The sequence below is a fragment of the Mauremys mutica genome, chromosome 13, assembly GCF_020497125.1.
Source record: "Mauremys mutica isolate MM-2020 ecotype Southern chromosome 13, ASM2049712v1, whole genome shotgun sequence".
Taxonomy (NCBI): Eukaryota; Metazoa; Chordata; order Testudines; family Geoemydidae; genus Mauremys; species Mauremys mutica.
Window position 1 is genome coordinate 2,845,807 of NC_059084.1, and position 27,417 is coordinate 2,873,223.

General features: G+C 42.4%; 1 protein-coding gene across 1 annotated transcript in view; it reads right to left on the minus strand.

Annotated features, from left to right (window-relative positions):
* The window catches only part of CSNK2A1 (casein kinase 2 alpha 1), a 32,973-nt gene that overhangs the window by 2,624 nt on the left and 2,932 nt on the right, over window positions 1-27,417 (minus strand). Inside the window, exons 2-11 of the mRNA XM_044985946.1 lie at window positions 11,380-11,591; window positions 9,651-9,762; window positions 8,072-8,173; window positions 7,355-7,405; window positions 6,112-6,171; window positions 5,028-5,111; window positions 4,163-4,273; window positions 3,110-3,211; window positions 2,036-2,136; window positions 803-951 (exon numbers count right to left, since the gene is read on the minus strand). Of these exons, the coding sequence (XP_044841881.1) occupies window positions 803-951; window positions 2,036-2,136; window positions 3,110-3,211; window positions 4,163-4,273; window positions 5,028-5,111; window positions 6,112-6,171; window positions 7,355-7,405; window positions 8,072-8,173; window positions 9,651-9,762; window positions 11,380-11,480 (973 nt within the window). The 5' untranslated portion in view covers window positions 11,481-11,591. The remainder of the gene's footprint in view (window positions 1-802; window positions 952-2,035; window positions 2,137-3,109; window positions 3,212-4,162; window positions 4,274-5,027; window positions 5,112-6,111; window positions 6,172-7,354; window positions 7,406-8,071; window positions 8,174-9,650; window positions 9,763-11,379; window positions 11,592-27,417) is intronic.

The following is a 27,417-nucleotide window of genomic DNA, read 5'->3' on the forward strand; positions in this document are numbered from 1 at the left end:
CTGCAGATATTTGTTCATATTTGGAATAAAATTCTCTTCAGCTCTTTCTAGAAGTCTTTTGCATTCGCTCTTCATGAAAGTTCTAGCACTCAAGCTTTAAAATCAATTTTTTAGCTCTAACATTTGCCAAAAGCAAACTAAGTTGTGTATTAAGTTGCAAAATTTTTCATTGTAGACTGTGTTGCTTAATTGTATGAATCAATCAGGGACCAAGAAAACAACGTGACTAGTGTTACTAAGCAAATAATCAGATTTAACATTTTTGCAACTATTCACAAAAAATCTGCGGACCAAGAATTATTTGTTGAAGAAATCACAAATAAGTTTGAACAAATGTATGAGAATTTTGCCATACTAGCAAACAAAATATAGGCAAAAACTAAACAAGTTATTCATTCAGTTACACATTAAACAACAAAATGGGATGAGATATTATTCATTTGGTTTTATTAAAACATGGGGGATAGATAAGAAATCAGGCATCTGTGCTGCAATTATCACCAAAGCAGCACCACTAAGTGTCTTCATTAACAAGCTGATTGACTGGCTTGACAATACCATATACCACAACTCATTCTCTCTCCTGGGAGTGCCCTTCCTTCCCAGAAGGGCAAGTCCAGGCTGGCTTAGGTGTAATGGACTACCCCATCTAACACAGTCAGGGGCAAACAATCTCTCAGATCCTATGCAAGTATCTGGAGAGACAAGGCTCAGTTTACAGCCACTTGCCGCATCTCCATCATCATTAACCAATAGAACCAGAGCTCAAACAGTAGCAAAACATGAGAAGGCTTCTACTTACAGAAATAGGGGTGTTCCATGGCTTCTCTTGCTGTGAGTCGTGACTGGTGATCATACCGCAGCAACTTGTCTAAGAAATCCAGAGCTTCTGGGCTCACCAAGTGTTGGTTCTCACTGTGAACAAAGCGCTCCCATCGCTTACGGGAGTGCCTGTAGAGTGAGGAAAGTCAAATGAGTGGAGTCTGCAACACCACTGTTGAATATGGCTTTTCCTCTTTGAAACAGGGCCTGCTGGCCAGGTGTACGCCACAAGAGATACTGTCACTATTCAGTGTGGCAGCAAATTGATCAAAATTGTACTGGAGATTAGAAAGTTGAAGTACACCATGCCACCTCTTGGTGGCACAGTAGTCAATGTGACTTCAGGTTGTGAAATTAACTCCCAGCCCACACTGCGTGCTGGTCTACACTAAGGGCTTGTTTACATTACGCGCTGTATCGATGGGCAGCGATCGATCCAGCCGAGCGCTCTCCCATCGACTTACCACAGTAAGTAGATCTAAGTACATAGCTGAAGTTGCGTAACTTAGATCGATCAATCCCCCCACCGCCCCGTGTAGACCAGGCCTGGGTTATGCAACTTTAGCTACGAAGTCAATGTATTGAGATCTACTTACTGCAGTGTGTTGATGGGAGACACTCTCCCATTGATTCCCCTTGCGCTTCTCGTTGAGGTGGAGTACCGGAGTCGACGCTAGAGTGATTGGCGGTCGATTTATCGTGTCTATACTAGACGCGATAAATCGACCCCCGCTGGATCAATCGCTGCCCGTCTATCTGGCTGGTAGTGTAGACAAGCCCTCTCTCTCCCTACTCCACCTCCCCCAAGGTAGTTTTGGTGGATGTCACCACTGAAAATGATCACTGTACTAGAAAAATCTACCTCTTCCTAAGCAGTGATTGATTTGCTGTAACAAAGTCAACAGCTACCTCATCAAATTCCCCTGAAGAGTGGTAGCATCTGCCTAGTCACTAACTCCAAAGTACATTTATTGCCTACAAGATCTCCCAGAATCTGTCAGCATCTGTCCTTAGCCACATCTGCAGAGACAGGATTCTTTTCAAGGCAGCACTGCTCTACTGGATTGATATCACACAAGAACCAGGTTACTTTTAGGAGCCCTACAGCTGCTTTCTTCCTAGACAGTGGTCTGTATCTAGACACAGCGCTGCTGCCACAGCATTAGTTTACCTGCTCAAAGATTTTGGTTGATCTTAAAGGTTCCTGGCTCACCTGCCCAAGATGTCATTGAAGCGTGGATCCAGCTCAATGTTGTATTTGTCAATGTAGTCATATAGATCTTCTGTCCCCAGCACCTTGGCTATCCTCACCAACTGGTATCAAACAACAAAAGATAAGCCGCTATGAAGGGGGAAGAAGGATGTGATACAACCATCAAGAAAGTAACACAGTATATCCCCTTATCAGCACTGAAGTGCTATTCCAGAACAATGAATCCATGTTCAGGGGTGGTCTGGTGGCTCCTACTCCCCAGACTGCGTAGGATCACAAATACAGCAAACATGCCCTTACCGATATTCAGTTCTTCTGGTCAGTCATGTCAGTCTATTAGAGGAGGGCATGCAGTATTCTAATTCAATTTGTAGAGGAAAAGTCCCAAAATAGCAAGTGTGTGGGAAGGCAAGAATAAAAGCGGGGAAAAGGCAGAAGCCCCAGAATGAGCCACTGAAGGGCAATACACTATCTTAGAGGGCTCAGGAATGAAGGTCTGAACAAGGCGGCCAACATTCTTTAACTTCACGTATCACTTTAGGCACCTAAATCCATGGGGATTAAGGGCTTAATTTTAGACATGTTCCGTTTGAAAGTTTTGGCCCATGGTCCTAGAGTCCATGTAATTCTGGTGCATAAGTACCAAAGGGGGATAAATAATGAACCTGGTGTGAAGTCAGTCACTTTACTGACTAAGAGAAACCATGAAGATACTGGGTAAGTCTGAGAGCAGACTGAAGACTGGTATCAGGAAGGGCTTTTCATATAACGTTACTGGTTCATGCTGCTGTTCTGAAACACACAGTCTACTATGCTAAATAGAATCATCGCTCTTGATCAGAACAAATATCTTCAGATACATCAGCTGAGACACGGCTCAAATGATGTACTGTTCCTTCTAGCCATACATTTCCATTGAATCAGTAGATAAACGTTACACATTGAATAGAGACTAAAACATGGCTTCAGATTGAGAAAAATAGTGATGATAAATGCTAATTCTTCAGCCCCTTGTGATGGCTGGAAATGCAAACCAGAAACCTAGACCATGGGGATTGCACCTGCCAAACTCACCTGATCATAATTGTCGTGGCCATGGAAAAATGGCTCCTTTCGGAAGATCATACTGGCCAACATGCAACCCAAGCTCCACATATCCAGACTATAGTCATACATCTGGAAAAAACAAAGACATGACTCACTCCTTCTGGCAAGATAACTTCTTAAGTGACTCCAATGCTAAAGAGAGCATTGTCCAAATGATATATAGGCCAAATGATGTTAGGAATAAAGAATGAAACGTGCTCACACAATACGATCCTAAAAAACCTTGTTTGGCTCTAAAATTCCATTTGCTCAAACTGGGCTCTGGGAACTTAAGAAAACAGTGGCAGTTGTCCTCAGCTCCATCTTTCTATCTTGATGGAACTGTAACAAGGTGTGTGAGGGCTGCATTCACTGGAAGTAGATATTATGGAACTGATCAATTGGCAGGTTGTGTTGCCAGAGAAGTAATGTGGGGGTAAGCAAGAAAGAATAGAAACAGGTTGTTTCTCACCTAGGAAAAATTGGCAGGTGAGAAGTTGGCTTGGCCCTGAACCAGAACAGAACCTGGGAGTGCTGTGCCCCTTGGTCAGTCAATAACATCCTTCCAACCCCAGCACGCAGTTTGTAACCCTCCACAATGGAAACAGCCTGTAGCTAAAATGAACTACAGCAATAATCTCTCTTTTTAGGATTTTAATGGCTCTATTTAGTAATTTATGCCATACATTTAGTTACCCTGAGTGTAAACATGGGTCCAGTTCAATTCTTTGTATGCTCTTCCTTAGTACAAGGCTGGTCCCCTTATCTTCCCTTGCTTCTGAAATCAAGGAAGCAGGCCTGTAAGTTTTTTGGCTCTTCTCTAGAGCCTCTTAGAAACATTAATATCTCCAATACACTGGTGCTGAATACCCTCTGCTGCTTTTTTTCCCCTGCATTGGAGGACAAGTCCTCCAAGGTTCTTGAATTCTGTCAAGTCTTCAGATGGTCTAGTTCCTTAGTCTCCTGCTCTGGTATGGTATTGGGCTTCTGTATAAGCCAAAGTTAAGCAACTTTGGTCTGAACCTCACTTGTGATTCTTACCTGATAATCTACAAGGAGTTCAGGTCCTTTGAAGTATCGGGAAGCCACTCTGACATTGTACTCCTGGCCAGGATGATAGAATTCAGCCAGACCCCAGTCTATTAGCCTCAGCTAGAAATGGAAGAGGAAGAGGTAAGAAGGCCTGGTCTGGGCCTTGGCTCTCCAATTACTTTAGACACCATGTCTCAGAAAATTTTAGACTAAATTGGGTCTTTTTAATCCGCTAGAAGTGAGATCATGAACATCTGTGTTGATTCTTGGTAGAGAATTAGTCTAAACTTGACACTGTTACCCCTCTATCTTTGTGCTGGAAATACTTAATCAAACCCTCCCCCCACCCCCCCAACACACATTTGAGACTATTTGAGCAAGTCAGAGCATTGCATTTCAGTTCCAAGATCTAATGTAGTAGGAAGGAAATTTCTTAGCACAAGCAGCTTCTGTCTGGGTTAACAGGGTGGGGATGTCTCATACAAGATCAGTTTTTGAGGGACAAAGGAACCACATTATAGTCACTAACATAGCTAGACTTGCGAGTAAAAGCAGTAGCCACATTCCAACCACACATAGGAATTACCTCTGAACGCATGTACACGTAATCACCCCTAGCTATACATGTTACAGTATGAACTACAACATGTGAGGAAGAGCTGTCACTTAAACAGTTGTAATTCTATATAAAGTTTAACTGTAGCTATTTAGTTAATGGCTTTTTACAGATTTTCATTTTAGATTTATGCACATGATGGAAAAGCTGCCACTTTGAGCCTTGATCTCTGGCACCACCACAGCACAGTGATGGCATGATGGAGGTGCTGTAGATCTGAAGAAAAAAGTGAAACCCAACCAGCATTCTGCTCCTTACCTTTCTGTGCTCATGGTCAATCATGACGTTGTGGGGTTTGACATCTCTGTGCATGATCCCCATGCTATGACAGTAATCTAAAGCCTGTGTATAGAACAGAGGAAAGGAAGAAGTCATTCAACACAGATTAGCAGCTTTCTTTTGCACCCACTCTGACCAAAGCAGGGGTCACAAAGGAATGACACCATTTTGTGTTCCTTGAGATCTACTCCCTTGTCAAGGCTCCCATGCATAGGAAAGGAGGAAGCTGTATGAGGAAGGATTCCAAAAATAGATAACTGCCCTACTTCAGACAGATTTATGAACCAAACCAGTTGTAAAGTTAATACTGGTTACAGGAATAATGTTTGAGATACAGCAAACCCAGCAGGTGGGGAAGTGTTTTCATGCATACCCCAATCTCACCACACAGCAGACCTGACTATCATCCGAGGTCTGTTCTATACTAAAAAGAAAACCTATAGAACTTGCTTTTCAATACCTTCTCCCCATGAGTGGGCCCATCAATATGTTTTGGGGAGAGCCATGCTTCTAGCTTCACCGCAGATGCCTCCTAATGTAAGTGGAATTTCAATAACGGCCGTAAAAGCAGAGCTATAAGGCACCATGGACCAAACAGGTCTTGCTTCCTTCAAACTCTGATAAAGGGGGGAAAAGGGACACCCCCCATTTGCATAAGAAAGGGGATTTTGTGCTGCAAACGCACTCAGTTCACAGACTACATTAAGGCAGGAAGCCAGCACATCATAGCTTCCAATCCAAGTTTTCCCCTTTCTCAGGCTGTACACACACATCTGATTTAGTATTTATACTTGTCTCAATGTACCCAAAAATTCAAAGGCAGCAGCCCGTCTATACCCAGCAGGGCTAGAATATGTGGGAACAAGGCAGGCCAGTTCCTGTAAACTTGATATGAGCCCTCTCACTTCTGTCATTCAGAGACCTGATCCTTCTCCCACCTGCATTTGTTTTCTATCACTGACTAGTCATGCCTGCCACCGTAGGACTGTATTGGGGGCAAATCCCAGATCCACACAAAACTGATAAAAAAAATAAATCAATGAACTGGAGAACATCCACTTACCTTCAAAATCTCATACATGTAGAACCTAATATCATAGTCTGTTAATGTCTGGTACAATTGCTGTGGGAGAGAAAGACATCACTTCAGTGTTAAGAACACAGCAGGAAATCACATCCATGCCAATACAGAATAAAACAACCAGGTTCTCTGCAGCTATGTTCTTCCAGCTGCATTCATGGCAGTGGCAACATTTCCTCAATCCACCAGCCACTCAGCACTGCCCCCTTTCTCCTGTAATTCAGCTGTATCGTTCACCTCTAATTTTGGCGAATGTAAAGCTCACTTCAAAGAAGTACAGTTCTGATTTCATTTTCCACAGACACCCTCAACCCTCGAATGCAGTGTCATAAAAAGCAATGGCTTGCAGGCTGGCTCTCAGAGGTTGAAGATTTCCGCAGAATTAAGACAACTATTCAAGATAGTGTTAACAAAAGAGTGGCCATATGGGTGAGACCAATCGTCCATCTAGCCCAGTATCCTGCCTTCTCACAGTGGCCAGTGCTAAATGCGTCAGAGGGAATAAACAGACCATGGCAATTCTTTACTGATCCATCCCTTGTCATCCCAGTCCCAGCTTCTGGCAGTCAGAGGTTTAGGGACATCCAGAGCATGAGTTGCATCACTGATCATCTTGTTGAATATCCATTGATGGACCTGTCCTCCATGAACCCCATTAACTTTTGGCTTTCACAATGTCTCTTGGCAATAAGTTCCACAGGATGACTGTGCATTGTGTGAAGAAGTACTTCCTTTATGTTTGTTTTAAACATGCTGCTTATTAATTTCTGTGAGTGACCCCTGGTTCCTGTGTTGTGAAGGGGTACATAACTCCAGGGGTATGTCAAAAGAGGTCAGGGCAAGCAGCACTTAACTCTCTCCCCACAGAACTGAAGCCACAGTAACATGCATTTTCACATTTCAAAATTGGGAAGTGACCAAGGCAATGAACGTTGGGGAGATTCACCTGCTGCACAAGACGTGTTTAACAGTATGGGACTTGGGATCAGGATTCCTGGATTCTATTAAGTGTTCTACTACTGAGTCATTATGAATGAGCACGTTACAAACTTCTGCCCCACGATTAGCCATCTTTAATGTCAGGATAACATGTCAAAAGGAAACAGCGACTGAACTACCTGCCCAAGACAACGGTACTAGTCCCACCTCCCCATAAATACAAGTTAAGGGAGGTGGCTTTCAAATGGAAAAGAACACAATTACAAGCAGGTATCTCAAACTGTACCTTAAAGTCTGTGTTGTTTACATGTTCAAAAACCAAAGCAGGGGTCCGGGACTAGGAAAAGAGAAAGAAGTACTTAGCTATGTTAAATCTTTGATAAGCAATCTTTGTACACAGTTATGAATCTGGTGATTTTCTATGATTATCACTAAAATCCCTTCCCCCTTGGACAATTTACATGCTTCAGTTGTTTTCTGGGATTCACAAAGAGACAGCAGAGCTGAAGCCATCACTACTTTGCATTGGCCCTGTGTTTGCAGAATGAATTCACACATTTCAGTTTAGTCCCTTAGTCTAGAAGGGTAAGGGACGGGTTACACTGAAAACTTACATCGGTATAGCTGTGCCTCTCAGGGGTGCGAAAAATCTATGCCCCTGAGAGATAGAGCTATGTCACCTGCACCCCCAGCATAGATAGCGCTAGGTTGATGGAAGAATTCTTCTGTCAACATAGTTACCCCGCCTGTTGCTGTAGTGAGTGTCTACACTGAAGCACTACAGCTATGCCGCTGTTAGTGTTTTAAGTGTAGAAAAAGCCTAAGAAATGGTCCCTGGATGGGGTAGGGCCCTCTGAAAGAAGCTAAACTGATTAGAAGGCTGATCAGATTAAGCAATTTAAAGACAGGATTTAAGAGCAAAGGGGAAAGCAGAGTGAGGACAGGTCAACACTGAAGTCAAACCCAGCAATTTGAGCACTATCCCTAAGCCGTTTATACTCACCACAGGGTCTTTTACTATATCTGCAAGGGTGATTATATTGGGACCACCTCGCAAGTTCTCTAAGATCTTGATTTCACGCTTGATTTTCTTCTTTTTTACCGGCTGAAGGAAAAAACCCAAAGCATTGGTAAAATAAAACATTCCAGTGAGTAAGACGAATGGAAAAGCTGCAGCTCAGCATCTGTCTCTCTCTCTTAAAAGTGGCTGTCAGAGCCCTTATGGAATTAGGTTAAAAAGCCAAACTTTCCAGTTTCATTATCTGATTTTGCATGCATTAGAAGGAGGGGAGTCTCAAACATTTGTTATAACAGACCATCTCTCCTTCCACTCTCAGTTGTACAACCACCTCGTGAGAGCAACAGCTAAAGCCACTTATTACCTGGAAAGGTAGCCAAAAATACAAAATGATCCTGATACTATCTATATGACCAGAAAGCTGGAAATGAGTAGTAGTACTATGTGACCAGCAAGCTCTGAGTGGAACACCAGCAATACAACCAGTTTGAGAAACTCCGGATTACAACAGTTCACCAATTAAGGCTGTAAGATGTGTGCGTTCCAGTGCTAGTGATCTTTTATTAGCCAGAGACAACATGCCAGAGTCTTTAGCAGTTAGCAATTGAGAGCCTACCTCTTGAGTCTGCATTTTAGATGTAAATCTTAACTATGGTGACATTCTGTAGAGCAGAAAAGCAATGCTCTAAGGTTAGTAGTCACTAAAGTTTAGCTCAGGGGTAGGCAACCTGCAGCACGCAAGCTGATTTTCAGTGGCACTCACACTGCCTGGGTCCTGGCCACCAGTCCGGGGAGGCGCTGCATTTTAATTTTAAATGAAGCTTCTTAAACATTTTACAACCCTTATTTACTTTACATACAACAATAGTTTAGTTATATATTATAGACTTATAGAAAGACCTTCTAAAAACGTTAAAATGTATGACTGGCATGTGAAACCTTAAATTAGAGTGAATAAATGAAGACTCGGCACAGCACTGCTGAAAGGCTGCCGACCCCTGGTTTAGCTAATCCGTGGTCTTAAAGAGGAACAATTCCAGCTTGATTCTTGGGTGTTTTGCCTCTCTGTTCTTAAGGGGGAAATTGCCAGAGTGCTCATGGGGGAGGGAGCTCAAGGCTTCACACAGGGCAAGAGAATTTTCTAATCATCCCTTTGGTGTCAACAGATTATGAGCTCAGCTCTAAAAGCTAATGTCTGGTGTACTGGCATTGATCTCAAAGAAAACCTAGTTTCCTAATGCAGTGGGGAGAAAGCCATGGCAGCACACCGTGATTAGAGTAGGACCTTGGAAGGATGGATAGGCACAGAAGCGGATACTGCTACAAGCAGAAATTTCCTATAGACAGATTTGACATGGTAAGCAAGCATGGGGCTTGCACGGATGGACTGAGAATAGTGCTGAGTTACAGGAACCTCAAAGGGGTTCCAAGTACCACTGAGTGACATTTTCCATAACAGAATTATTTCAGGAGACTCAGATGTTCTATGCCAAAGCCTTGCACTTTAAAACTACCTAAATACCCCAGGGACAGATCTCCATCTTCCACATGGTCCCTTACTCACCTTGAGGATTTTAACTACTACTTTTTCATTATTTGTGATGTTGATGGCTTCAAACACTTCGCTGTATTTGCCCCGGCCTAATTTCCGAACTAGCTGGTAGTCATCTTGATTTCTGTGGAGAGATAAAGGCACAGAGTCCCCGAAGAGCTCAGTCAGTCCTTTTTCATTCACAAAATTGTCCCTCTACAAACATCAGCTCTCTGCCTCGTCTTCTTTAAAAGCTAGGTAGTATGGCTGACTGGACTCCTCTTTCTAAAATAAAAGATCAAAGACTGATAGAGAAATGTGGAACCTCACCTTTCCACCTCGTAATTGCCTATTTGTAATGACCTGGTCTCCATGTAGTTCCTCCTCAACAGGAGTTCACAAAAAAAAAACAAAACCAAACACCTTCATACCTGGAGACCTTGAAGCAGTCTCATCAATAGAGGTCAAGGACTGAAGGGACTATGTAGACAGCTACCCTCACACAGAGAGGTGACCCCTCCTGTTCAGGGATGAAGAACATTGGGATTGGAGTGTAGGAAACCTTTCATTGTCACTACCTGTTTTGCATCTTTTCTTGGATAGGGGATTTATTTCCTGGGATGTCACAAGAACCAAGTTCACTTGAACTGATCAGCAAAAAGAATGAGGAGTACTTGTGGCACCTTAGAGACTAACAAATTTATTTGAGCATAAGCTTTGGTGGGCTAAAACCCACTTCATTGGATGCATGCAGTGGAAAATACAGTAGGAAGATATATATTACACAGAGAACATGAAAAAATGGGTGTTGCCAAACTAACTATAATGAGAGTAATCAGTTAAGGTGTTTCTCCTCCAACAAGTGACAAGATAAGCCCAGTACCCAATCTTTTCCTTGAGTGAAGGGCTGGGAAAAATGGTGTGTTTCAGTTGAGACCACCCCAATACGTTTGTTTGGTCCTTCCAGCACAGGCTTGACATGTATGACTTCCATGCACATCACAAAATCTAACAGACTGTTAACATCAATTAAAATTATTAAGGGAGACAGCACCAAAGGTGCTATAAACCCTGTTTAAAATGGACTGAGTCTGGGGCACTGCTTATGCTCAGAAGACAACATACATTTCAGAGTCTGGCACAGGAAGGGCCTACACAGCCCAGACGCTGCTATATAAAAGCAGAAATGCTGCAATATCAGCTGGCGCCAATGCTGTCTGAATCTTGGGAGGTTTTAGTTCTAAGCTCAATTTAAACACTCCATTCCTTTGAATTAAATGTACAAAGCTCTCCGCAAGGGTCTGGAGAAGTTGACCAATGAGATTGTTACAAAGTGATATACATAGAGACACTGTAAAAAAAAAAAGTCTCTTCTATTATCACCCAGTTTACAGAGGTACCTTGCCACCTTTTCAAATTATTCACACAGAGCTAAGATCTTAGTTTCTCCATCACCATTGAAAAGCAACTAGCCTAAAGGAAGGAGGGAGCTGCTCAAAGTTTTCTTATACTGCTGTGGCTTTAAAATAGTGACACAAGAAAATCTTTCAGACACTGAAGGGGCACTGTGCTATTTCTACAATTGATGATAACAAACCTTACAACCCTAACGTACACCATTCATACTAGAATATTGGCAAATGCAAGAAAAACCTTAAGTATTACAGGTGCTCGAACTGACAGCTTCCCACACACCACTCAGCCAGACCCAACAAGAATCAACCCCTGCCCAGCACAGTCAATACAAAGTGCAGACACTTACCCCCATTCGACAACATGCGACTCATAGTCCCAGTACTCTCGGGGTCTGTGTGTGTTTACGTCAGTGTAAACTCTGGCCCTGCTTGGCACAGGTCCTGACATGTCGGACAGGTTGCTGGGTGGAGTTATATTAGGTGTTTAGAGTTCTGGTAGCCTCTGATCTCAAAACCCGACACAGGGTGAAGGCCTTGGATGGGCCTTTGGTTTTTCCCACTATAGAAACAAAACGAACAAAGGTTAAAATCTAAAGGCAAAATTAAAATGTTTAAGTTAATCATTAAAAGCTGTCCAGCAGAACTGGAAATTGGCCATGGGCCGGAGATCATTCCTCAGGGCTTGAAAAACGTATTTGCTTGCTCACCCTAAGTGGGAAGGAGCACTACCCCATCCATTTTGGCAGATTCAAAATTTCACTTTAAAAAGTTTTCTAACTTTCATGGTTGCAAATGGGAATCAATGCAGTGTGGCCTGAATCTGCAGACAAACTCCTAGTTCAACGATGTTCTGAAAGCAACAACATCCAACTCCTTAACCCTCCAGCAGAGAAACAATGCTCAAGTCACCATGTGTTGAAGAGCCCAATCTACTATATCCACATTACGAGATGACGTATATGACTGGAATACACCACCTATTTGTAATGCAGTGATAAATGATGCTGCATAATATAGGGGGATGATGGGCAGATTGACAAGTTTTCTGGAGTAGACTTTTTATAAAAACTATTTTGTATTTAAATATTTCAATCTTTACTTATAATCGTGTGTGTCTAAGAACTATAAATGCATCGGGGCAAAAGTAGCCTATGATTTTGTTCTTTGTAGTGCAAATATGCATGAAAGAAGAGGGCTAAACATTTCTTTTCACTCTCCCTTGTCCCTATGCTTGCTTTTTATTAAACTCAAGCCCAAGAGTTTCAACCCGATTCCAGTTTAATCCCAAAGTTATTTTATGTTCAGAAAATTAGTTTTCCATCTACAGCCAAAATACCAGGAAAAACTAAAAAAAAAGAAAAAAAAGCGATGTTTAGAAATGAAAGACCTTTTGGGTGTCTAGAAACACTTCCTTGCTTTGGCCTCTGCCAATGGCCCAAGAGATTGGTATTCAGAACAGAGATCCTCAAAGAGGTCTTCTGTTGATGGGGCATTTCAAAGTGGAGAGAGACTTACCCAGCATATATTTAGTAAACACTGTCTCATCTTATCCCAGCTCTTGTGAGTACAACCACTCAACCAAGAGCAGACAACCCTTGCCCAAAGGGATCCCTACCCTATTTTAAAATAGTTTGCTACTGATTTTTCCACATCCAACAAATCCTAAATCTGCAAAAAGCAAAGAAAAAAAAGTCACAGAACGTCAAGACTTGTGCACATTTCACTGATCATTCAACACAGTATTATACCATCTAGAGTGAGAACTCCTCATGGCAGAGATTGTGGCTTTTTTACCTCTAAAGCATCTAGAACACTGTGGATGCTATGTTAATGAACAAAAATATTGATGCTTAGTGTCCTAGCCAAGAATCCTGCAGTAAAACAAATCCTTCTCTACTGCTTCCTAGTGCTTGTCATCTGTAATTTACTCCATCTCCTCCACTGAGAACAGACATAAATCCAAGCATTTTATCTGGACTAACATGCAGGAGATTGCTTTTATGACCACATATATCCATTTTGTGGAATGGAAAGAATCACTGGCCTTGAGTCACTGCTGTGGCTTCTCCATGCCACTTAAGGAATTAGCTAGAAACTAGATAAACAACTTCTCTCCAATTATGTATTTAGATAAAGGTTAGTCACCTCCATAAGTGCTCCCGTACCTTGCGTAAAAAACCCTTGAAATTTGCTTCAGAGCAAGGATCCTTCTATATCTAAGCTGGAAAGTTTGTTCTGACCACAAATCTCTTTGAAAAGGCTTGTGTCAAACAGAAATATCCAGACTTTGTAATATAGCTTACTTACTTTCTTAAGAAATAAAAGTCTAAGTTTAGTAGATTCAAAACACGCCTAGGACCTCAAATGCAACCTAACAGCAACAAAGTTACTGAAGTCAGCCCAACACTCCTTTGAATATTTTTTCTATTTTGTGGTGTAAAACTTTTCCAACTTCCTCTTGTTCTGAGAAATAGCGGAGAAGGGTCTATGTTCATATTCTTCTGCACAGACGTCCCAACACTGACAACCTCTACACACAAAAGACAGCTTTGATACATTAACTTAAGATCAAACAAGATATACCTCTACCTCGATATAACGCTGTCCTTGGGAGCCAAAAAATCTTACCACATTATAGGTGAAACCGTGTTATATTGAACTTGCTTTGATGCACCGGAGTGCGCAGCCCCCTCCCGGAGCACTGCTTTACTGTGTTATATCGGGTGTCGTTATATCGAGGTAGCGGTGTAATAACAGCCAGTCTCTTGGTCCTCATGCTTTTAAGGGCTCGGCATGTACCTTAGGGCTTGCCTACACACAAAAGTTGAACTGCTTTAACTTTACTGGTATAGTTAAAGCAGGACATCCCCAGTGTGCATGTTGTTATATCACTATAAAGGTGCTTATACCTGTGGAGCTATTCCCATGTGGGAAAAGGAATAAACTATACCTGTATAGGACACTTTTATATTGATGTAACTGTGTCCAGACTAAGTGCTGCATCATTAAAAAAACTGCACCTGGCTGACAATTATTCCAGTACAAGAAGTGTGTAGACATGGCCTTAGTAAGACTGATCATTGTGAGCTATCCAGAATTTTAAGCATTGGTTTGAAACTATTCTCAATAGCTTGTGACTCATCACCGGGGCCTGCTGCATTAACTAGAGGAAATTCTACAGGCAGAGGAAAATAATTTTGATCACTTGACCATAAAAAGTACTACCCTAGGTGGTAGTACTGCTGAAGAGGATTAGGGGGCTGTAATGGATCACAAACTGAATATAAGCCAATAGTATGATGCAGCTGTGAAAAAGGCTAATATTCCGGAGTGTATTAACAGGAATGTCATATGTTAGATACCAGAGGTCACTGTCCCACTCTACTCAGCCCTGGAAAGGCCCCAGTTGGAGAACAGTCCAGTTCTGGGTGCCACACTTTAGGAAAAAAGTTGACAAATTGGAAAGAGTCCAGAGAAGAGCAACAAAAAGGATAGAAGGTTTAGAAAACCTGACCTACAAAGAAAGAGTAAAAAACTGGGCGTGTTTAGTCTTGAGAAAAGAAGGCTGAGGGGAGCTCTGATGAGAGTCTTCAAATATGTTAAGGGCTGTTATAAATAGGACGGTGATCAACTGTACTCCATGTCCACTGAAGGTAGGACAAGTAGTAATCAGCTCAATCTGCAGTTAGGGAGATTTAGGTTAGCTATTAGGGAAAACTTTCAAATTATAAGGATAGTTATGCACTAGAACAGGTTACAAAGGAAGGTTGTTAAGAACAGGTTAGGCAAACTCCTGTCAGGGATGGTCTAGGTATACTTGGTCCTGCCTCAGCACAGGAGGCTGGACTACACAACCTCTTGAGATCCCTTCCAGCTCTACATTTCTATGGCTTTATCAACAAGCCTTGCACAGCACCCTGAAGCATGCTAAATTTAGGTTGGGACACACAACCAGAGAGACAAGTCCCAGAGGTATAGACCCTCCACTGAGAGCATTCCATCCCCTTCCCTTAATAGATGACAAGCCAACTGCAGAAAGCAATTTACTATGTAAGGATAAAGGAAGAGGTCTACACTTACCTGCCGGGTCAACGCGTAGAGTTCGACTTCTCGGAGTTCGAACTATCGCGTCTAATCTAGACGCGATAGTTCGAACTCCGAACGCGCTCCCGTCGACTCCGGAACTCCACCACCGTGAACGGCGGTGGCGGAGTCGACAGGGGAGCCGAGGACTTCGATCCCGCGGCATCTGGACGGGTGAGTAGTCCCCCCCCCCCCCCAGTGTAGACCAGGCCTTAGGTGACTCTTTTGGACTTTGTACAATGTAACTAACACCTTGAGCTATACCCAGAAACAAGCAAGTAGAATCTGTTCTCTGCACTGGTTAGGTGCTCGTAGTGGCTCATACCTAGGGCCCCCTACCAAATTCACAGCCATAAAAAACACATCACGGACTGTGAAAACTGGTAGTTTGTGTGCTTTTACCCTACAAATTGGGGGTCCTGACCCGAAAGAGTTGCAGGGGGAGTTGCAAGGTTATTTTAGGGGGGTTGCGGTATTGCCAATGCAGAGGTAAGGGTGGCAATACCATACCATGCCATCCTTACTTCTGCATTGCTACTGACGGCAGCTTTGCCTTCAGGGCTGGGATCCCGGCAAGCAGCCGCCACTCTCTAGCTGCCCAGCTCTGAAGGCAGCGCTACTGCCAGCAGCAGTGCAGAAGTAAAGGTAGCAATACTGCAACCCACCCCTACAATAATCTTGCGGACCCCCCCCCCACACACACACACCCCACACTCCTTTTTGGGTCAAGATCCCTAGAATTACAACACCATGAAATCATGGAATTTATGATTTTTAAAATCCTATGACCATGAAATTGACCAAAATGGACTGTGAGTTTGGTAGGACCCTACTCATATCATGGGCTGCAGCATTTTGCGGTAACTGCAACATGCAGGTGCTTTTTAAGTGTAGCTCCAAGTAGAAGTCATTGTGATAATGCAGCCTAAAGGTTACAAAGGTATGCATCCTCATCGCACTGTCTGAATCACAGATATGATTGAAGCCTCCAATAAAATGTAGAATAAAGACTCATTTACTGGTGCATTTCAGAGCAGCTCAGCTGAGTGGGCCTGGAGCACCAACTGAAAATCTCTAGCAGGAGAGAGTATTATGCCTTTGCAACAAACTAATATTACTGTAGAAAACCATGCAGCAATCATCTAAGGCCTAAGGCCATGAGTGTGGCTCTGCATGACCTGCACAACTAGAAATTAGGAGTGCAGATAGATGGAAAAGCCCCTGAAGTGTAATTATACACCGCAAGAATCCACACCTTTACTAAAATGCACTTAGTATACTGCAATCTATTAAGATCGTACATTTCAAGGCAAAACATTCATTCCCTTGCCCTGCTCCCTCCCAGCAGAGTGACAGTGACTTTCAATTTATGCAACTAAATAGCTGAAGTTAGAAACCTAGCTGGTTGGATGCACAGAGATGCAAGACTAATTAGCAATGTTTCAGCTGATTAATTTTCTAATTTGAGATTATTTATATTATCGTACTGCCTAGGAGCCCAGCCACTGACCGGGACCCCATTGTGCTCAGCATTGTACAAACAGAACAAAAAGACAGTCTCCCCCAAAGAATTTACAATCCAAGTATAAGACAAGACGGATGGAGACAGAAAGATTTGGGGGATGGGGGGCGGTGGGGGAAGAGAGAAGGAAACAATGAGAAAATATCAGTCAGCATGATATGCAGTGGTCTCTACACACCAGCAATCTAGTCATTGTCAAGTTTTGTAGGCATAATAGCAAAGGAGAGTTTTCTAGTAATACTCTTTGTAGAACTAGCTGATTCTAAGCTAGTCTAAACTGACTTGGCTGTTTTAGTTTGAACACGTACAGGGATTTAAATATCAATAAGAGTTCTAGAGTGCTCCATCTGGTCTAGCTTCTTCTAGAGGAACGATTTCATCATTTTGTTGAAAAAAGTGAGTCATACTAGTCAACGACAGGACAAATTTCACAGTAGATGGCTTCCTAAGTCATGTAATAATAGCCTGACACAGGATGTACAGTATGAAGAACTCCTCTGAAAAGGCACCTCAGAAAACCACCACCCACTGGAGATTCCCCAACAAGTCCACACAAACTTCTGGGACTGGAAAGATAAATATGTATTTAACTCCACAGTTCTATATGAGGAAGAATGAGAGAATTTGATAGTAGTGGTTATTTTAAATGTAACATTACTTGCATATCATCTTCCATTTCCTTTAAAACCAAAAGTGACCAGCACTGTCAAGTCTCTCATCCCTTTCGATAAGAAATGTGTTGTGGGTGGGTTGGGGAGAGTTAATGCATATTTCATCCCCAATCTCAAGAGGGCAAAATAAGATGATTTAAGTTCCTGGCCAAAATGTACCGATACCAACATGATTAGGCAGTGTGGTAGGCAGGAACATGCAAAATGCAGTTCAGCCCATAGCTGTGAGGAAGAAAAGTTGCACTATGGACAATTCAAACAGCTGAGTTGTACCTAGGTCAAATGAGTGTAATGAACTGGTTACAAAACCACAGTTACACTTGTAGTGTGGATAGAGCCTATATGTAGCATGTGACTTGTTTATTTCTGCATGAATGCTATCATCTCCACTTCCTGCTGCCATCATTTATGCTCTCAAATCTGGGTGGACACACCTCCCTTCAAACCAAACAGCAATGAAGCCAACAAAAATGAACTAAACATTCAGTATGTCAAACAAAAATGATGGGAAAAAGCACAAGACAGAACAGAGGCCCCTGTCCACACTATTTCTGACCTGTGATTTTGTAACAGATTAAAAGGCATTATCAAAGTGGTCACAAGCAATAAAGTAAAGTTTGTTTCCACACAGCAACTTTCTAGCCTTTAACAATCTTGTTTGTGCATCTGCACATACCAAATTGCCTGACAATACTGTTCATTTAGGGAAAATTTAGCTATCCTATAGTGAATCTCAGAGACTAGAGTACATGGAGGAAATGCAGTGTGGCACCAAGGGGAGTGCATTGTTCCATGTCCAGGACGTCCTACTGCACATAGAGCTAGGAGAAAGAACGAACCACCAAACTAGTCACATAAATGTGTTGGGGGTAAGGAGGAGGAAGACTCGGTCGTGTCCACATTGCAAAATACAGTGTATGCTGAACTGGTTACAGGAAGTCAATCACGTGCCAGAGCCAACCATGCTAGTTAACTGATTCAACACAAGACGTAGCATGAACAGGGCCTAAAAGCAACAATGGTCACTGCTCCTGGTTGCGACAGGTATTTGAACTCTCTAATCTTCAGCAGAAGCACGCGTAATACTGAAAAGACAGACACATGGAACCAAGTACCAGCAGCTGGATTACTCTAATCTACAGTTCACATTACTAGCCTCACCAGATACTAAAACAAAATAAACAACATGCATCTGACAAAGTGGGTATTCACCCACGAAAGTTTATGCTCCAATACATCTGTTAGTCTATAAGGTGCCACAGGACTCTAGCCATATGGAATGGAAATTATCAACCTTGTTGCTTTTTACAGATCCAGACTAACACGGCTACCCCTCTGATACTTAAAACAAAATACAAAATTGTCATCCTGCCCACAGAGACAAAAAACATCCTGGGGCACTAAGCACTGCAAAGCAAGGAAGCCAAGTGTCACCAAAGCAAAGCATCATAGTACTTGAGGCCTGAGGTAATGCAGTACAGCTCTGAGGAAATCTCAGCACCTCCTCATAAGTGGTGGATGTAACCAATGATTTCTAAAGACTTGGAGAAGGCCCACCTCTGCCACAAACATGGTTTAAGTGAGAATCACAGTTTTGGGTTTCTAGGCAATGCTGTATTGGAGATCAGACAAACTGTGGTTAAAAGAGGGGTGAAGGAGGAAGAGTCTGGCTTCAGAAAGATTAACCATTGTACAATACTAAGGATTTGTCTACATGGGGAAATTGACCAGCATTGCTATAGCAGCATAATTCAGAAAGATTCTGCAACAGCTGTAATTCCCAGGTGTGAACACTACTGTGGAAACTGCTATAGCAGCAGTCTCAAACTGTGGGTCATGACCCCTTTTTAATGGGGTCGCCAAGGCTAGTGTTAGACTTGCTGGCACCAGGGCCGAAGCCCAAGCCCAAGGGCTTTAACCCTGGGTGGCGGAGCTCAGGTTACAGGCCTCCAGCCTGGGGATGAAGCCCTTGGGTTTCGGCTTTGGCCCCCCCGCCTAGGGCAGCGGGGCTTGGGCAGGCTTAGGTTTTGGTCCCCCCTCCTGGGGATCGTGTAGTAATTCTTGTTGTCAGCAGGAGGTCATAGAATCATAGAATATCAGGGTTGGAAGTTCCTCAGGAGGTCATCTAGTCCAACCCCCTGCTCAAAGCAGGACCAATCCCCAGACAGATCTCTAAATGTCCCCTTCAAGGATTAAAGTCACAACCCTGGGTTTAGCAGGCCAAAGCTCAAACCACTGCAATGAAGTTTGAGAGCCCCTGAGCTATAACTATGCTGGTCAATTTCCCCATACAAACAAACTCTTAGAGACCATTTGAAATTTTCCTAACAAAACTAACCAAACTGAGAATGGGCTTATCACTATTTCATATAACATCCTTATTGGAAGTACCCCATAGAACTTAATTTATCCTATGCAGAGTAAAAGCCTGAGACCACAGTTAATCAATTATACACTTCATATTTCATTTATTAATTGTATTAGAGTAGCAGCTAAAGGCACCGATCAAAGATCAGAAGCAATTGTGCTAGGCACCATGCACATTACAATCCTCTTTTCTATACCTATTAAAAGGATTAAATCAGTTCTCTAACATTCAAGTCAGTAACAAGATGCAAACAGTATGCCATCTCGAGAGCTTGACTCTGTAGGTTAGGACACAAGAAATGGAGCTCACCACTAGAATGATGAGAAAGCTGAGACTGAGATGCTTAACATTCTATTTAAAAAAAACATTTTGATTAGTTTAAGCCAAAGTTAAATTAGCCATATTTTTTTTGTTAAAAAAAGAAAGATCGACAGCTTTTAAAATCTGCTCATTAATTTCAATAGTAAGCCCCTCATATCAGAGAAGTGTTTTCTAAAGGGTGGTGTACATTAACACCACAAAAAAGTAATATTAATTAATAAGATGTGTGTCAATTCCTGTGTGTCAATTTACTTCTCAGCAAAATGTCAACAAAACATAGCTGCCTATGAGATACCAGCACCCTTCCCAGTTCTGGAGACTGTTTTGAAAAGGCACTTTGTATATTTTATTGAGAGCGTAGCTAAGTTATGGGAATGCATTTTCCTTTTCAGTGGAAGTTCTTCTAGCACCAAGCTCTCCTTGCAGAAAATTCCAAGCATAGGATTCTTCAGGGCCCTACACCGAAAACAAGTGTCACACTGAGTCCGAGTGCTTACATTGACACTAATTGAACTGGAAGCCAAGAACTTCCCAGAAGACTGGTGGCCTGAGGAATGTTGCAACAGCTAACTCCTGACCTTTCTGAGTAAGTGTATAAATAAGACATCCCTGGATACAAACATCACTAAACAGTAACAATCCATAGAGTGGGTAGTAGAAGCACTGCTTCACTACTTCCACCAGCAGCAGAATATTACCAGAAAGCTACGAGTTTATCTAGACAGAGCACTGCTGAACTCTTTTCAATAGTATGTCATATGACCATTACAGACGATGACCCAGTTATAAGAGCCAGACTAAGCTGGCAGAAAATGTCTCCAGAGGAACACGATGAGCACTGACAAGATTATCCAATTTTTTAAAAATTATTTCTTGTGGCTGCCTGTTGCCCCCAGAGATCCAGGGAAATCTTCCCCTCACTTCATCAGCCCTAGAAAGTGCATATACCAAACAGGTTTCTCTAAGAAAAGAACTAGAGCAAAGGCTGATTACTCAGATGGGTCCAAAGGCTTTCCACTCACTCCTACTTTCCCCACATAAGCTAGTTAACAGCTGTAATTGTAGCAGTGTTCATGCAGCTAGGAAAGAAAACAGCCTGCTTATTCTGAAATATCACTTTTTACCAGGTATTGGAGAGGTGCAAAATGATGATGAATCACCCTCCTCCCCCGAAGTGGCCTAAGGAGCAAGAATAAAAAAGAATCCTTTAAAAACCTGCATCTATTTGTCTACTGCACCACTGGGGGGGAAAAATACCACCTTTCAGAATTAAGGTTTAAGTCCATCTCTGAAATAACCAATGTTTAAAGATGTCCAGTGTAGTTACTGGAAACATTCTAAAAGCAGTTGACTTATATACAAACTGCCTGTTATCATTCCCTTTCCTCTAACCTCTGCCTCTTTGTCTGGCTAATCTCAACTGTGGGCTCCCTGGAGCAGGGACTGTCCTTGTGTCTGGAAAGGGCTTAGCGCAAAATGCATGTTACTCTAAATAAAATATCTAGACACACTGTAGATGACTTCAGTGAAGCCTATCTGGTCAAAAAGAAGGCAGTCTTTCCTTCACTCAGTACTCAAAAATCCCATTCTTAACCCTAAAACAGAAGAATTAGTGACTGCTGTGGTATCCATTACAAACAAATTCACTTTGGCAATAGGGACTTGGTTTGCATATCTACAGGATACAGGAACTCCAGCAATCTGAATTTTTCATAATCCAACTAGAAACGGAAATTGGCTTGGATTTACCAGGACTGGTGTTTTGCATCTTTTTTTCCAGGAATCCATTTGCCCGTTGAAGGGACGTCAATTTAAAAATAAAATCAGTTTTTAAAATCCAAACAAAACATTCTATTGAAATTCAGAGATTAAAAACCCCAACCCCAATAGACAAAATGTTTACGTTTAGTCCAAGGGTGGCCAAACGGTGGCTCACGAGTTGCATGGGGCTCTTTTACAGTTAAAGTGTGGCTTGTGGAGCCCCCCACGCCTCCCTCCCATTCTCCACCTACCAGACTTGTGGGGGGAGCTCTGGACCTGTGCCTTGTAGTGGGGTGGTGGGCTAGGGGCTTCTGCCCAGCAGGGAGGGAGGTCCTGGGGCTTCAGCCCTGCGGAGTGTGCCTGCTGGGGATCAGGGCTTCAGCAGGAGCAGGCGTGCCCTGGCTCTCGAACTTCTGAAGAGTGTCATATGCAGCTCAGAGGGTTAGTAAGTTTCGCTACCCCGGTCTTGTTCTCCCACCACTGTTGCCTCCTGAGCTACATTTTGAGCCAAAGCTATCCTTCCAGTTTCCTTTTAAATGGGTGGTGATGCTCAGCTGTGGAGAAATGAGGAGTCAGATTTTATAAAGCCTGAAACCCTCTGTCAACTCAGGCAACAAGGGAAGAGTTTGCAACTTAAACTCAAAAGAAAATGTGATCAAGCTTTTATAACTGGAAATGGCAGGAAAGTTTAGTTCAGAAATTGGTAGTAAGTCTCCCAGAGTAATTCCAGCATTAGCACGCTTTCTAAACTGACACTGAAGGCACTAAAGATACCACAAACACCCTAACAGGTCAGTGGGCTCTTCTGCTGAGCGGTCAAAGCTGTATCTGGCCCTAAGAGAGTCATCCCATTAAAATGGAGCAGCACAGTTTAGTGGACAGCGCACAGGACTGAGAACCAGGAACACCTGCGCTGTAATCCCATACTTGATGCTAGCTTCCTCAACAGTCTAAGGCAAAACAAGTTTTCTGCTTTTGTTCTCCCATCTGTAAAATGGAGAAAGTACCATACCTATCTGACAGGGGTGCTCACTGAGGCAATTAATCTGCTGATGTTTACAGACAACTTTATAAGGGCTACACACAGATCCCTCCAATGGTCCCCAATTTATCTGGGCAACTATCGTATGCAAAACTTGTGTAAGTATTGGCAGTGACATATGCAACCTGGCCCAAACAGCTGGGAACTAGGCCTGCAACAGGAGGCTGCTAGTAGCCAGGAGGTTTCCTTCCACTCTCTCCCACTCCATGCCCAACAAATACTTTATGTAGGCTGTTGACTTTGGGAGGCTCTCCCTCTCCATCCCCCCAAAAAAGTCTCACTGATCTCTCTTAAATATTAAGGCTAGTTCTGTGCATTGCAGTGTGCTCACAGAAGTCAGTTACATTAGAGCAGTGATACTCAAACCTCAGTGATTCAGGAACCAAATTAGCAATCAACATTACCCAGAAGAATCACAGTAGTGTGAATCATTGTTTCATTTACCATTTTATTTATATAATTCTCACAGCAAAATGACCAAGTATTCTACAATTGGTTAACATCATAAAAGCATCTTGATTGGTTAATAATTAAATCGCACAGTGTTTTACTATTAAGTGCTGCAAAGAGCCACAGAAGACACATTAAAGAGCTGTTTGTGGCTCCTGAGCCTCCATCTGAGTCTCACTGCATTAGAGGAAGGAAAACTGTCTGGATTTGTTTCATAGACCCAAGAACTCTAAGACCTGTTCTAGATTAAGTCTACTGAATTATCTCAGGTTCCTAAGTTCTACTGAGGCATCTATATCACAACTAAAAGTCCAATCCCAAGTATTCTCATTAAAGCACAGGCTCTTTCATCCCCACTTCTGAATTGGGCTGAAGGAGCTTTCATCCTATTGTTCCATGTTATCCTCAAAGTATAGCAGGTGTTAGTGCTACATGTTACCTAAGAGACTGGCAGAAGAGAAACTCAATCCAATTTTAAAAGCTTTATTAACGTACCAGAGTAAACTAGTGTTGCCAAACTAATACATCTAGTATAAGAAGTGGTACATATTAGTATCCTTTTCCCCACACATGTCACATTGTACCAATTGGTGCTGTGACACTAGAATATCATAGCATACAGGATAACTGAAGGGTGCAAGTCATGCACCAAAGGCTGAAAGTCATGGAATGCATAAAAAAAATATACCTCTGCAAATTTGTAACAGACCCCACCCAAAGCAAAAGCACTTGCAAGAATTCCAATGCAAAGCCAATCTCTCTCTCCTCATCAGTCTGCCAAATATAAACCGTGTTCTGCTAGGGCTTCGGCCTGCCATACCAAAACTATAAACCTTTATCAAGCTTGTAGCTGCTGGACTTCTCCACTTGGCAACAGTAAATAACTGCTCCTTCAAGTCAGAAAGGGAGATGTTAGCACCACTATTTGCATGCAGATGTGGTTGCCCCATCTCAACAAACATATTGGAATTGGAAAAGGTTCAGAAAAGGGCAACAAAAATGATTGGGGTATGGAATGGCTTCCGCATGAGGAAGGATTAATAAGACTGGGACTTTTCAGCTTGGAAAAGAGACAACTGGGGGTTGCGGGGAGGATATGATAGAGGTCTATAAAATCATGACTGGTGGGGAGAAAGTAAATAAGGAGGTGTTATTTACTCCTCCTCATAACACAAGAACTAGGGGGTCACCGAATGAAATTAATAGGCAGCAGATTTAAAACAAACAAAAGGAAGTAATAAAAGGGAGGGATAGCTCAGTGGTTTGAGCATTGGCCTGCTAAACCCAGGGTTGTGAGTTCAATCCTTGTGGGGGCCACCTAGGGATCTGGGGCAAAATCAGCACTTGGTCCTGCTAGTGAAGGCAGGGGGCTGGACTCGATGACCTTTCAAGGTCCCTTCCAGTTCTAGGAGATTGGTATATCTCCAATTATTACCTTTTATATTTCTTCACACAATGCACAGTCAACCTGTGAAAGCAGCAAAGAGTCCCGTGGCACCTTATAGACTAACAGACATATTGGAGCATGAGCTTTCGTGGGTGAAGATGTTGTGTAGGCCAAGACTATAACAGGATTCAAAAAAGAACTAGATAAATTCATTGAGCTTAGGTCCATTAATAGCTGTTAAACAGGATGGGCAGGGATGGTGTCCCTAACCTCTGTTTGCCAGAGGCAGCGAATGGGTGACAGCGAATGGATCACTTGATGATTCCCTGTTCCGTTCATTCCCTCTGGGGCATCTCGCATTGGCCACTGTTGGAAGACAGGATACTGGGCTAGATGGACTTTTGGTCTAACCCAGTATGGCCATTCTTGTGCTCTATATTCACTTTGCAACTGATCTCAGACTGGATTAACAGTTGCCTCCCATCCAGTTGAGTTCTGGAAAATCATATCCTACCTAGAAACTGGGCTTTTCTTGTCATTAATTAGTAAACAGACTCTAAGAGAGCACTGATATGCAATCTCCTACCTGGTTCCCTCATGGATTATTTAAGGAGAGTGCTTTCTCTGGAGTTCACACAGCAAAGCCACAACTATTTTAACTATTTTTTTTTTGGTTTGTTTTTAAAGTTTTTAACTAGCCCATGTATTGGCAGAGTTGGAAAATACCACCACCACCAAAGGGAAAAAGATCTCACTATCTGGATGTTTCTCCTCAGGAAATCCTCATGGCTGTCTGTTCCCGTCAAGTAGGTAACATTGTAAACTTCGTTCAACAGAAAATTTGTGGTAACCATCAGAAATTGACAGAACTGGACTGCAAGACAAGTGACTGCAAGTCATTTCAACAACATTCCGGCAGCATCAGGAAAGAAACTAAGGCAGGAAAAGTCTGTGCCACTCCCAAATCCTAAAGCAGGAGATGCACTACATAAAAATATTTTCACCCATACAAACCAGATACTTGAACTTCAGAGAAGTTTATATATAAATACTACAAGGGGAGAAAAACCAATTGTGGTCCGCATAAATCAGAGTTTATTAGTAACACAATAGCTGGCATTTAACACAGTATAAGGAAAGGTTGCCCTGTATAAAAATTGTTAGACAGGGCAGCTCTCAGACAGCGCGGGCAATTGAAATATATCCTCTGAGGAATGCGTCACATGATAATTCTGCATTTCATACCAGCACTTTTGAAGACAACTAAATCCACAAGACTAGCAGTATTCAACAGTCATTACAACTCGGTAGGGATATGAATGCTGAAGTCCATCCTTAGCATACAAAATATTAAAACAAAAATAAAAATCACTCAACTGTCAATTGCTGTTCTAAGGAGAATCTGTCCTCCATCTTGGCAACATTCTTCATACCCACTAACTGTAAGTGAATCCAACTGCCTCAGGTTCATTTATTCTGAAAACAGTACAAAATGTATATGCCTCTGTCAAGAGGGACATACCCAAATGCCCTAAAAAGTAGACTATAGTGGAGATCGCACTGCTGTTAACAATGACCAACCTCATAAGTCAACTTGTTCTGAACACCTAGGCATCTCACTAAAGTGGAAGTTGAACTCCCTTTTGTCAAGGTTCCCATACTCTGAAGCAAACTGAACCTAAAATCTGAGAGAAACATGGTGGGTGAGGTAGTATGTTTTATTGGACCAACTTCTGTTGTTGAAAGACAGGCTTTTGAGCTTATACACTGATCTTTTTCAGGACTAAAGAAGAGCTCTGTGTAAGCTAGAAAGCTTGTTTCTTTCAGCCACAGAAGATATTACCTCACCCACCTTGTTTCTCTCACATCCTGGGACCAAGATGGCTACTACCACTCTAAAATCTGTGGCACTCTTGTGGTAGATTAAAACAAAGAAAGGAAATTTTGGCAAATAAGGTTTTTGTTGAATGAAAGTTAAAATAATCAGTACAGTGGCTCTTGTTATTAATATTAAACTTAATTTGTTCTACAGTATCCTTACTATTAGTTGTAAATATAAGCTAAAGAATTTTGTACCAATCACTCATAACTACACTGTAGAAGTCATCAAGGAAGACTAAGGTTTTGGCAACTATGTATGGTGCATTTGGCACCAAGGGAGTTCATAGGAGGCAGTTTCCTTGTAATCAAAACTAGATGATCATTGTGATGAGACTAGATGATCATAATGGTCCTTTCTGGACTTAAAAATCTAGGAGTTACTTCTCACTAGAAAGAGCTCAACCCCACCCCAAGAGCCCCATAAGGGGGACAAGTTAATATAAGCAATTCAGTATCATTGGATAAAAAGAATGACACATTTGATAACCCAGAAATAGATTCCCATGCCTCCCTAGAGATAACATGAAACATGGAAACTAATCACACCTCCACTCTGTCACCTACTCTTACTCCTTTCACATCCTCATTTGGTTAACACACTACTCCTCTCAGTGCACCCCCTCTATCACATCCTTAACACTCAAAGTAATTTCTTCTTCTACCTTGAAAAAGTACCTTTACTACAATTTTTCCCTGCACCCCAGCAGCTCATCTTCATTCTCAATTCACACACCTCCTGACTATGAAGTGGCAACCCTTCCCCGTCACTACTACAGCTCTCATCTCCATTGCGCCAGCTCCATCCTACAATCTAAAGTCTCCCACTTTGACCACATACCTGCCGATGGTCTAATCCCTTTTCCACACATTCATGTTCCCCCAGGATCTACTCTTCCCCT